This window comes from Psammomys obesus, unplaced genomic scaffold (assembly GCF_907164565.1).
Source record: "Psammomys obesus unplaced genomic scaffold, mPsaObe1.curated_primary_1811, whole genome shotgun sequence".
NCBI lineage: Eukaryota > Metazoa > Chordata > Mammalia > Rodentia > Muridae > Psammomys > Psammomys obesus.
The window spans coordinates 2,440,439-2,452,486 of NW_026590503.1; the positions used below are offsets into that span (position 1 = coordinate 2,440,439).

General features: G+C 52.0%; 1 protein-coding gene across 2 annotated transcripts in view; it reads right to left on the reverse strand.

Moving 5' to 3' along the window:
• Ptprn2 (protein tyrosine phosphatase receptor type N2) overlaps positions 1 to 12,048 on the reverse strand; it is a 695,487-nt gene that overhangs the window by 30,693 nt on the left and 652,746 nt on the right. For both annotated transcript variants that reach the window (XM_055607544.1, XM_055607543.1), the window contains one exon: positions 9,536 to 9,613. In XM_055607544.1, the coding sequence (XP_055463519.1) occupies positions 9,536 to 9,613 (78 nt within the window). The remainder of the gene's footprint in view (positions 1 to 9,535; positions 9,614 to 12,048) is intronic.

Here is a 12,048-nt window from a genome sequence, read left to right on the forward strand (position 1 = left end):
ATCTTTGTGCAATTGTCCCAAATGCAGTGTCCCCTGGAACCTGCCTTGAAGACATAGGATGATCTGAGCACTGTCATCCTGCATGTCTGGGCACCAGGGTCCTGGAGTCTTCCTTTATGACTTCTTTCTCTGCCACAGACAAATGCCACCTGGTGGATCTTGGCGTGAGCAGAGCTTATCAAACTCGATGGCAGTCCTGACCTGCTCTGCCCAGAGGTGCAGAAACTTCCAATGGCACTCAGTCCAGATGCCTGGCAGAGGGACCTTCTTTATGGTTGCTGAGCAACAAACAATGGAAAGACTCAAAAGAACTAACCTAGACCATTTATCTACTCAACATGAAATGTATTCTTTGGTTGCTATTTAGGCCCAACTGAGTAAGTTTACTGACATGGAAACCCATTTTGGCTTAAAACTCTGCTGTCCTTCAGTATAGGTTAACTGTGTCTTTCCCAAAGGTCACATTGGAACCACATTAGAGTCCAGAAATTTTGTCCCTTCAACCTTGTCTGGAGATAAGATTGTTGTTGAAATACTGAACAGAGCAGACCCTGCCAAATGGGACAAAGGAGAGCCCATCCTGCTTCCCCAGGATAGCACGCTTACAGAACCGGAGCTAGCCGGAAGTGGTGGATACAGCTGCAGGACTATGGGTGGGCTGGCCCAACCCCACAAGCCAAGGATGCTAGGAGCCACAGGAGTTGTGGGCAGAGTTCTCCCTGCACTTCAGAGACTGGTTTCAGCTGTGTTTTCACCCCCAGCTTCAGCCATCTGGAACTGTGAGAGAATGTTTTAGGCATTTTAATCCAGCCAGTTTGTGCCACTCTGCTTAGAGGTTATGCAAAAGAGTACACCCACACTCCGTCACCCCACCATCAACCTATCCCAATGCTGGAAACCGCCAGCTCTGTTCAAATTTTGCTTAAAGCAGATGAAAAGAACTGTGTTTCCTCAAAGCCATTTGGAATGAGTTCATATTTAACTGGCAGAGGAAAACCAACCCAACTAACTGAGAATGGGCAAGGGGTCCAAACAGATACAGTCTCCAAGAAGGTGTGCAAATGATCAACAGGTCAGAAAAGATGTTAACATCATATGTAATCCGGAAAATGTGCAGCAAAACCACGAGAAGGGTTAGCTCAGTGAAGCCGCCCAGGGCAAACACGGACATCTGAGTTTACATCTCCAGCACGCACAGAAAGCCATGGCGGTGCTGGGAGGGCGGGGCCGGCTGGGTCCCTGGAGCTCGCTGACTGATCAGCAGCAGGGACGCAGGGAGAGACCCTGTCTCAGGAAATAATGTGGGGACAAACGGAGGAATGCTCTTGGCATTGCCCTCTTGTCTCTATGTGCGTACCCACGTGTTCCCTTACAACAGAAGAGGAGCTTGAAAGTTGTATGTGGGAGGGGAGGGCATGAAGTAGATGAGTTCCTCAAAATATAAAAATGGTTCACCCTAAAACTGAGCCCTTCTGCCTCTGGAGACAAGATGAGCAGGTTGGACCCTCCTGCTCAGTTCCCAATGGCCGAGGCATGGAATGCAGCCACTCAGGGCGAGTGGTAAAGGAAACAGCGCCACAGTGCCCACGAGCCTCTCACTCACCCAGCATGCTCAAGGGCCAAACTCGAGAGCAGTGTTCTGGAGTCCAGAGTGTGTGTGCATGTGTGTGTGAAGGGACGTGGCCACTGGGTGAACCTGCAGCTATAATGAGTAAATTCTGCAGATGGGGTGCTGACAGCCCATAAAGCTACATACTGTGCTGCGGGCCCTGATGAGAGGCGTGCTGAGGCAGGATGGGAGGCGAGAGGATGGACGCTATTTCATCTCGCTTCACTAGTCACACTGTGTGTACCTAAAGTTTATACAACTAAAACCACAAGGAAGCCCCGGCAGCAACACCAACACCACCGGCCAAAGCCCCATGAGAACAAGGTACAGGATGACCACGCTTTCGCTCTAGGCAGAAGAGGACTTCCTCTAGTCAGATCTCTTGTGAGGCACACTTCCTCTGGAGTTACCTCACACACATACCCAAATGCTCACACCCTCCCACAGATGAGCTCCTAGCCTGCCATTTAGACTTCGCAGAGTCTGTGCTGACTTAAAAACCGTGCAGCTTCCGCAGTACAGTGGGGTGGAGACGCAGCTCTTGTGGAGGATTCAGCTCCTGGCATTTACACAGCTGCCTGTCACTCCATTCCAGGGCTGCTGATGTCCCCGTCTGGCCTCTGCACGCAGCATGCCTGCCCCAGCGCACACACAGACGTGTGGGCAAACACTGCCACATATACGATAAAAAGGCAATCACGACAGCAGAGATTTGCCTCCAGAATGCACTCTATTCAAAGAACAAAAACCACCGTGTGTTTGTGCAAAAAGAGGTAATTTAAAGGCAGGCCTGCTGGGGGTCCTCGGGAGATGGCTCAGGACCTTTGTGGTGGATGCGCAGAGAACGGGCTGCTGAACTTTTAAGACAGGCATGTTTGCATGTATGCGGAGGCTGTCTTCTCGGGAAGACCGCTTTTTCTCCTGCGAAAGCTGAGCCCTTCCCAATCGTGACTGCGCAACTCATGTGTGCCTTGAACAACTTCTCACAGGCTGAGCTCAGCGAAGAAGATGCCGAGGAAACGAAGAGGGGACAACAGCAGAAGCCGCGGTCGCTGACGGCTCCTGGGGCTCAGCACGTCAAGGAAGAAACAACTTGACGGTGACATGTTTTTGCAGGAAGCCCAGTGCCCTGTGTGTGTGCTCCCGGCCACGAGCCTCCTGCCTCGGTCTCCTCGGCTCTGGGGTTACAGGCATGTGACACGATATCCAGATCTGATACGGCACTTAGCTTTTTATTACATTTATTTATGTGATGTGTGCGCACACGCATGTGTGAATGCATGCGAATGCCACGGCACACGTGATGCCAGAGGACATCTTGCAGAATGAGCTCTCACCTTCCACCATGTGGGGTCCCTGGGACTGAACTCAGGTCATCAGGCTTGGCAGCAAGCACCGCTACCCACTGAGCCGTCTGGCCACTCCTCTGACGTCTTCTTAGTGAAGAAACGCACACGAGTGTGGTGTGTGCCTGCTTAGAGTCGATGCACAGAGGTGATAGAGCAGCTCACAGCAAGGGTTGCCCATAGCCAATGAGCACAGCCCGTGCCCGCCGGCCGCAGGGGCGCAGCCTGACGGTGGGCGGGTGTGTGACACCTGTCTGGTCAGGTGTAACCTCTTGGCCGAGGAAAAGAGAGAACATTAACTTATAACATAAGGGATTGTGCTTCACGGAAACCCTCTAACGGCTCTGGTGGACAGACGTGACGGCCTGCCTGCTCGGTGAGCAGATTTTTCGTCTGGGGGTGAGCGCCACATCACTGAAGGGTGCTCGTAACGCAGCAAGCCCCAGAAACTCGCATTCCGCTTATTTATCCATGTGCATCCATTTGGGGCAGATTTATGGCCACTTGTTGGCACAGGAGTGATGCTGCCTGGGGCTACTTGGCATCCGTGTCTCCAGTCTGCAGCCGGGAGTTGCATGAACGTGAGCGGGGTTGTCTTAGAGAGAAGGGCCTCTGTTGGGTGCCATCCTGGCCTTTGTCTTCCTCCCCTTTCTTCTTTCTAAAATTAGAACTGGATATTATGTACACCTGGTCCAGGGGTGAAACAAGGGAGGAGGAGAGGGAGGAAGAGAAGGGGAAAGAGGGAAACAGGAAGGAAGGGGGAAGAAGCAGGTGAAGAGAAGGAGGAAGAAAGGAGGGAATGGGAGGAAGATAGCAGGAGGAAAAGGAGGATGATGGAGAGGAGGCAGAAGCAGAAAGGGTGATGGCTAGGCAGCCGTTAAGACGTTCAAGAACTAGCTGACACTCTGAGTGCTGGTTAGCTTTGCTTGTCTGCCTGACACAGGGTAGAATCAGCTGGGAAGGGGGAAGCCCTCAAGGAGTCGTCCAGATCAGGTTGGCCTGAGTACACCTGTGAGGTTTTTATTGTTTTGTTTTGTTTTTAACTGAGTTCATTGTGTTGGAAAGGCCCACACAGAGTGTGGAAAGCATGGTTTCCTGGCTTGGGAACTGAATACTAGCGAATGAGTTGCATTCACAGCTCTTTGCTCTTGGCTGTGGCTATAATGTGATTGGTTATGTGAAGTGAGCAGTTCTTACTTTCTGTCAAGGTGACTTCCCTGCTCTGATGGACTTCAGTCTCTAATGTAGCCAAAGAATCCTTTCTCCCTTAAATTGACCTCTCATGGTATTTTATTTTATCATATCAGCAAAGGGGGAGGTAAGCTGAGATTCATAAATATCTGTTAAAAACAAACTCAGTCTAATTTAAATGTTTGCACGACTCAGGGAATGGATGTGTCATTTCTTACTGTGAAGGCCACCAGCCATGATCATGGACACACTTCCTAGATCAAGCCCAGATTTAGACTGGGGACTCTGTAGAGTTTATTGTTGTTGTTGTTTGTTTGTTTGCTGGTTTTCACTTTTAAAAGGTTGTAAATACGTGCATCCAGAACCCAGGAAAGGAAACACTGGAATTTGATGTTCTGGAACATTGTTTTCCACTGAACTGTCCTCATTTTTCTCTCCTTTTGAGTTCCTCAGATGGTGTCCGCAGTGGGCCACTCTGTGCACATCTGCCCCAGTCTCAACACTGAGGCAGCAGAATCAGGGTCCCTCTGGCCACCAGCAACCAAGAGTAGACACGGATGACTGCTTTCCACGAGTGTCTGGAGTTAAAGGGACCTGGGCACATGAGTCCTCCTGGAATCATGCCATGTCAGAAAGTCTGCTTCCAAGCCCCGCCCATGAGGAGTGCTGGATTGAGGACAGAGCTTACGGATAGAGCCAGGCCTGTCCTGGAGACACAGTACCATCGGGATGAGTCTGTATGGCAGCCAGAGGCCGAGAGAGCGCAGGACTTAACAGCCAGGGATGGAAATGGTTTTGATTACTTGGTTAGGGGCCATCACTGAGGTATGTCAGGTTTGTGTCTGGAAGACTCAGGGTCTGGCTCTTGGTGGCACTGAGGTTAAATGTAGCCTGGCTGGAGAAGGGGCACCCTGGGAATGGGGTGCTACTGCTGAGGGCCAGACAGCAGACAACAGCCTGGGCTGTGGGCGGCTTACACACTGGTGATTAGCCTTCTCCACACGGCTGCAATCCCCACGGTCCCTTTCGGAGGTTTCTATTGTGATCGTGGCCTCCAGCAGTGCTCAGGATGGGCCGAGGAGGATGTGACAAGGTGCACCAGGGGCCAGGGGCCGGAGCTGACTGCATATTTGCCACCCTCAGTTGTCCAGCGAGCATGTATGGCCATCTCTGTCCATGCAGACTGTCCTGCCTGTTGTGGGCTCCTAGCAGGCCTGTGGGGGGTGGCTGGCTCTGAAGGTTGCTCTGTATTCACGGAGACCCGTGCCCTTTATACCATTCACTCTTCTCTCACTCATGAAGAACGTGACTCTCCACGCCTGTGTGGGACTAATCACTGCTTCTTAAACACTTGGCTCTTTGATGCCAAGAGTCAGCACAGCAGAATCTCTACCTTCCTCTCCTCCCCTTAAAGATGTGTTCACCAGGAACACCCATCCCACCCCTAGGGCCCTTGCACTTGCAGGAAGCATGGTGTGATCAAAATACACTTGCAAGTCATAGGGTCTGGATTTAGAATGTGTTCTGCCCTAGCCAACTTTCGGCCCTGGCAGGTCCTTACGTGGTTTCAGAGCCTCTGCTTCTCTTTGATAGAGTCAGACTTGCCCATATTTCAAACTGTAGAAAAATAAGCACAATGCACAACTGCTTCTCAGCGCTGAGCTCAGAGGCAGACCACACCTCTGTGCCGCATTGCTAACGTCCATCTCTTCAGCACTCCCACCCTCCCAAGGTGAGGCGCCGTGTCCATTACACACGGGTTCTTCTCTCCCATGCTCGTGCACCTGTGGCTCCGCGTCCTGCGTGTGACAAGGACAACTTGTGAGTGTCCCGGGCACTGTTGCATGGAGCTGTGCTATGTCCCCGCAGGTGGCTAGGTGGTCACACGAGCCCCAGGGGTAAGTGGGAGCAGCTTGTAGACTGAAGAATCTCTTCTAGAGAAAGGTCCTAGGGCCTTGTGTCCTAGGTGCAGAGACCAGAGCAATGGACACGTTTCCCTCCTTTCTAGATAGTTACATCCTCCAAAGAGCTGCGGGCATGGCCTCCAGTGTCACAGCCAGGGACATGAGGAATTGTGCTGGTCTAGGAATGATTGCGGTAGTCCTCAATGAAACACCACCAATAAATACTCCCAGTCAAGAAACACAGTGCTTCCAAGGTTAGAGGACCAGACGCCCCTGCCACAGTTGTCCAGGACACACTGGCGTCGGCTGTGATGGTGTGGCACAGAGCCCACATGGGGCCCTGGGAGGAGCCAGGAACCCTCCTCTCCTGGTGGTTCCCTTTCCCCCTGTGGCTTTAGAACACGTCGCCACCCTGGCTGCTCCCATGAATTCCCTGGTGCACGCTACTTCCATTTTTCAATGGTAGGAAATGTGGCCCCGGAAGCAGACGCAAAATTCAGATATGCTTTGAGCAAGGCGGAGGGGAGAGGAAGGATGATGGTGGCCTGCTTATGATGAAGCGTGCTGGAGGTTTTCCCTTTAAAATATATAGATTTTTTTTTTTTTCGAGAAAAGGTCTCATTCTGTTGCCCAGGCTGGCCTTGAAATTGCCACTCTCCTGTCTCAGCTTCCCATGTGCTGAGATCACAGAGGCCTGTCATTACAACCAGTCTACAGTTTGCCTTGTTTCAAATGGTTTGCTCTTCCAGAAAAATTCACTGCTGAAGCCTTACTCAGTCTCCTGCTGAGGAAGTTCTGGGTGCTTCTGGGAAGGGTTAACTTGAGGCTTCTCAGCGCAGGCCACAGCCCACCCTCTCTGTTGCAGGTTTTCCAGGTATGGGCTTGACCAACTGCAGAATGAAAATACTTGGATAAACTCTGTTCCTGTCCTGCAGACTCCAGTGTTTTCATCATCTCTCCGCACAGCACAGTTTAACAAATGTGCGCACAGCATGGCTGCAGCATAGCTGAGTGACCTGCCAGTGTGTGAGGATGGAGCCAGTGAGCTCCTCAGAGAGTCCAGAGGGCAGATTGTGCCTCTTGGGTCCAGCCAGAACCTTCAAATATGGCATCACCTAACAACAGCGCCTGTGCCAGGTGCAGTGACACAGGCTTGCGATGCCAGCGTTTGGGAGGTGGAGGCAAGAAGAGCAGGAGTTGAAGGCCAGCCTGGCCTGCACCGTGATCTCCAGTGACGCCACAGTGCTCAGGATGGACTATGACTCCGTCGCCTGGGGTTCGGATTAGAAGAGGACTCTGACATGAAGAGGGAAGGCCATGAAGGTGTGGAGATGGGGACGGGCTGCCTAAGCTCGAGCGTCCCCAGCAGAGCCTCACTTATGAGGGGCTCAGGGGCCAGTCCACCGCGCCGTGGGACTTCTTGCCATCAGGGCCGACAGTGCCTCCTCTGTCTGTGCTGCTGGCTCACTGTGTGTAGTCATGGCGGCAGTAAGGAAGGACTGCAGCCACGCCATGCTCCCTTCTTGGTTGTTCGGACCAATCCACCTTAGCCTTTCCGGTGACAATCCCCTCCTGGCCAAGGCCCTCCCTGAAGCCACGCCCAGGAGGTACTGGTCGGCACCGGCTTTCTTGAAGATGAACTTTATGGTGCAACTTTCTGTAACAACGTCTCTAGTTCCTTGGCAAAAACCGTGCTCTGTTCAAGTCCAGAGGTGCAAATGTTCGAAGAAGAAGGGGAGCCGTCTGCAGCCTGTGGTCTGCTGCCCTAGGCCTGCACTGCACAGGGACTTTAGCCCTATGAACTGTTCACACGTCTGTGAGGGGCTTTCTGTCCCGAGAGGACTTTTAGACGCTGGTATGCTGTGTATGCTGCTCAGCCGGCAGCAAAGATAGCCAACTGTCCATTCGTGTTTTTATGAATACAAGGCTGAAACTGGAGGCAGATAGTGAAGAAGAGCTGTGCTGTGTGGGCGTAAGTGACACACACACACACACACACACACACACACACACACACACAGCATCTGTAGGTTTTAGCAAGTTAGCACCCCTCTTCTCTGTCTGCTTCTGATGCAGCTCCTAGCTCTAGGAGCTCCAGACATCTCTCCACACGTTCGTTCACTTGGTGGGAGTTGGTGGGGTTGGGAGCCTGTGGGCACGCTTGCCCTAGGGGACTCAGAATGTTCTTTGTCATTCTTCCTGGGCATGGCTCTGGGCAGGTAGATGGACAACTTACTTCAAGAAGACAGAAGTGGGGGTTCCATACTTGCCTTGTGAAGATGATGGGCCCACAATCCTTGGGTTTGGACGGTTTTGTTTTGGGCCGGGAAACTCTTGTGGGCTTAACACGGAAGCAAGCTAAGTGTCCTCTGGGTTTAGGGACAACAATGTGCTCAACATCAACCTTGCACACACTCAAGAGCAACTGTGGTGCGGCTCAGTGGTCTTTTCCCGATGGCAGAAGGAGGGCAGATGGAGGTGGCAGGCGGCCACATCGCTGTCTCCTGCTCAGCCTCCCTGCACCTGGCTGGTGAGTCTTGCCCACAAAGTAGGTGCTGAAGCTTGAGCCTCAGCGTGTGTGGAGCTATCCCCGGCCCCTTCCTTTGCCTTTCCTTTTCACATGAAGTCGTGAAAGGAAACAGCAAAAGTCTGGAATACCAGCCGATCTACTGACCTATGCACACTAGTTCCTGTTTTGTGGATTAGTGAACCAGGTAGTGAACCAGGAGACGGTATCAGCGGTCCTGGGTAGTTTGGCCTCGGGATAGCACACTATTACGGCTCCATGGCTGACAGGGGCACACTGCCTGCCTTTCTCCCTGGGGCTCCTGCGGCACACCCAGCAGCGCCGTGCTCTCCTGCCTCTGTCCCTGCGAGCTGACGAGGGAGCCTAGCCCTATAGTCCAGGGTGACCCACCATACCACCCTCTCCAAATCCACCATGTCCCTCCCCAAATCTAGTCCCGTGTGTCCTGGCTAGGGAGGGCCACTGCTGGCTCAGCCAATGCCGCCCTCATTTGTCCATGCTAGAGCTACCAAGTCCCAGCCTCCTGCTGGCAGATGCAGGATTGTGCTGATGAAGAGGCCAGGATGGCCTTTAAAATATAAAATTAAAAACCCTCGAAGAAGATATATTTGAGCACAGTTTTTTCACCTTCATAAAAATAAAACAATAGATAAAAATAAACATATTCTCACCTTCATAAAAATTAAAAATAAGGGCACACTTGGAAAGAATCATGTAAATGTGTATTAATTTCACTTACTTATCTTTTATAAAGTTAAATTGTAATATGGCTAAGAGCAAAAGTCTTTAAGATTTTAAACCTGTCAGCGGAGAAAATAAAGAGCTGATATAAATTCTGAAGTAATTTCTGAAAAGCACCATAAACAGGGCTGAGCTTGTCTCGTGGAATCCAATGTGCTAATTTACGGACAACTCGCTAAGGATTCGTCTCTAGAAAAGATAAAGAAAGAGGGCTCACCTGCCAGAAGTCGGCCACGGTGGTGGGCAGTGGGCCCTGGGTGGCGATGTACGCAGGCTTCCGAGGGTCATGGTCCATCTGTGGGAACAGGAGAGTGCACACAGGATCAGTTACACGGGCTGGAGGGCGTGAGGGCACAGACCAGCTCCGCTCAACCTGAGGCCACTGACACACCACGCCCATCACCATAAAACAGGTGGAAGCCAGGAAGCCAGGAAGCCGCCACTCAAGGAGCCCTTCAGCCTGGTGTTCCAGAGTGGTGCGTGTGAGGCAGACCTGAGCGAGCGGGCAGAGCCAGTACCAGGCTGCCGGGCAAGCCTTTCAGGACACAATCGGCCCCCAGCGGCTGGGCTTGAGCTGCGAGCAGTGGGCCATGCCCACACGCAGTGGACAGGTGCTCGGGCCTTGGAGGAGCGAACACATGAAGGCGCCCAGCTGACAAGCTCATTCGTGTCGGTGTTTTGTCGTCTCGGGAGGGACACACGCAGCCGGCCACCTGGCCTGGGTCGCTGGCCCGAGTGCCCCCGCAGGTGTGTCTGCCTGGAACTGTGCACGTGTGTGTCCATCCGTGTGTGTCTGTAGGGATATGTGAATGTATGTCTGTATGTCTATGGATTGTGTCTGTCTGCATGTTTGTGTCTCTTTGTGTCTAACGTGTCTGTCTGTATATGTGTCTTTGCATGTGTATATGTGTGTCTGTAGTATGTCTCTGTATATGTATCTGTATGTGTATGTAGGTCTCTGGGTGTGTGTTGGCATCTCTGTGTGTCTCTGTGTGTACATTCCACCTGTGTATCTGTATGTGCATTCCATCTGTGGTCTTCCTGTGTGCATTCCATCTGTGTGTCTGTGTGCATTCCATCTGTGTGTCTCCCTGTGTGCATTCCATCTGTGTGTCTCCCTGTGTGCATTCCATCTGTGTGTCTCCCTGTGTGCATTCCATCTGTGTGTCTCCCTGTGTGCATTCCATCTGTGTGTCTGTGTGTCTCCCTGTGTGCATTCCATCTATTCCATCTGTGTGTCTCCCTGTGTGCATTCCATCTGTGTGTCTGTGTGTGCATTCCATCTGTCCATCTCCATGTGCATTCACAGGTATCTCACGCACACGACCCAGCTTCTGTAAGTTCATCTCTGTCTCATCTCTTCCCTGTTGGGGCGAGTTGCTCAGTCAGGCCTTGCTTGCTCCTGTGGGGGAGCTGATCATAGCAGACCTTAACCGCAGTGGCCGACCTGAGACCGACTCTTCGGGGAAGAGTGGATGTGAACACCAGAGCAAAGCATTTCGAGGTGAATGGGGGGAAGCCAGGGTCCCAGGGTCCCTGCAGGATAGTAGCAAGTCATGGGGCCTGGGCGTTGCAGAGCAGTTCTGTCCCTTTCCAAGGGACCCCGCAGACCAGGCCCAGGGAAGGACAGCAGGACAGTGCCAGGAGATAGAGTCTAGTCAGGACAGACGCTCAGTTTGATCCACCCTGTCCTCGACCAGCCCAAAGGTGGCACCAACAGCTAAAGTAACTGTAGCTCAGGGGCACAGCGCTTGCCTTGAATATATGAGGCCTGAGTGTGAATGCCAGCATGCACGCGCACACACACAGACACAAAGTGGGGGGCTGAGTTTAAAAAGTAAGTGTTGGCCATTCATTTCTCAGCGCAACAGAAAAGGAAAGACTTTTCCACACACGCTCAGGGTGGAGGCCTGAAGAGGAGCCCCAGAGCACATGCCCAGCCTGTGAGTGCTCTGGGGATGACGCCTGTCAGCACAGAAAGGTGCTGGACGCACATTATAATTACGTGAGCAGAGAAAGGGCAACAGCACAGAGCAGCTGTGCAAGTTATTCTAACAGAACAGCACGGGCGCTGGCTGGTGGGGGCGGGAGCTTCTATTTCATGATTCCTAATTAAAACTGGACCTCGTTTTGAGATTCACAATGTGCACAATACAGGTAAAATTATGTCGCTCTCCCTGAAAGCCCCAATTAAGATGTTTCAGCAGAAAACGTTTCACAGAAATGAGGAGTTTTGGTTTTTCAAAATATGCATTTGCTGGGGGTGACAGCTATTTACAGAGGCCCCATCTCCCGGCGAACAGCAATGTGGAGGGACCCCCACCCCCTTCTCCAGTGTGATTTCTTTTGCCCAAAACAACATTGACTACAGCACATTTAAAATTTGTGACATGTTCAAGCTACCAATTTAGCTGTTTTCAGGATAAGAAACGGGAGATCAAAAGGAAAGATACGGACAGCATTTCAGGAGGGCAGATGTGTCCATGTGCATGATGGGTTTCAATCATCATTTCAAAAATGACGTAACCCCATCAAACCTGCTCAGACTCCAGGCAGGAGTGAAGGGAGCCAAGGGCATGGGCATGCAGCTCAGAGGCATCCAGAGAGGAGGCCGGTGGGACAGGACTTGGGGCAGGAGATGTGCAGAGGGCTCTGCCTTCCCTGGACTGTCACAACAAGCACACACACACACACACACACACACACACACACACACACACACACACACAC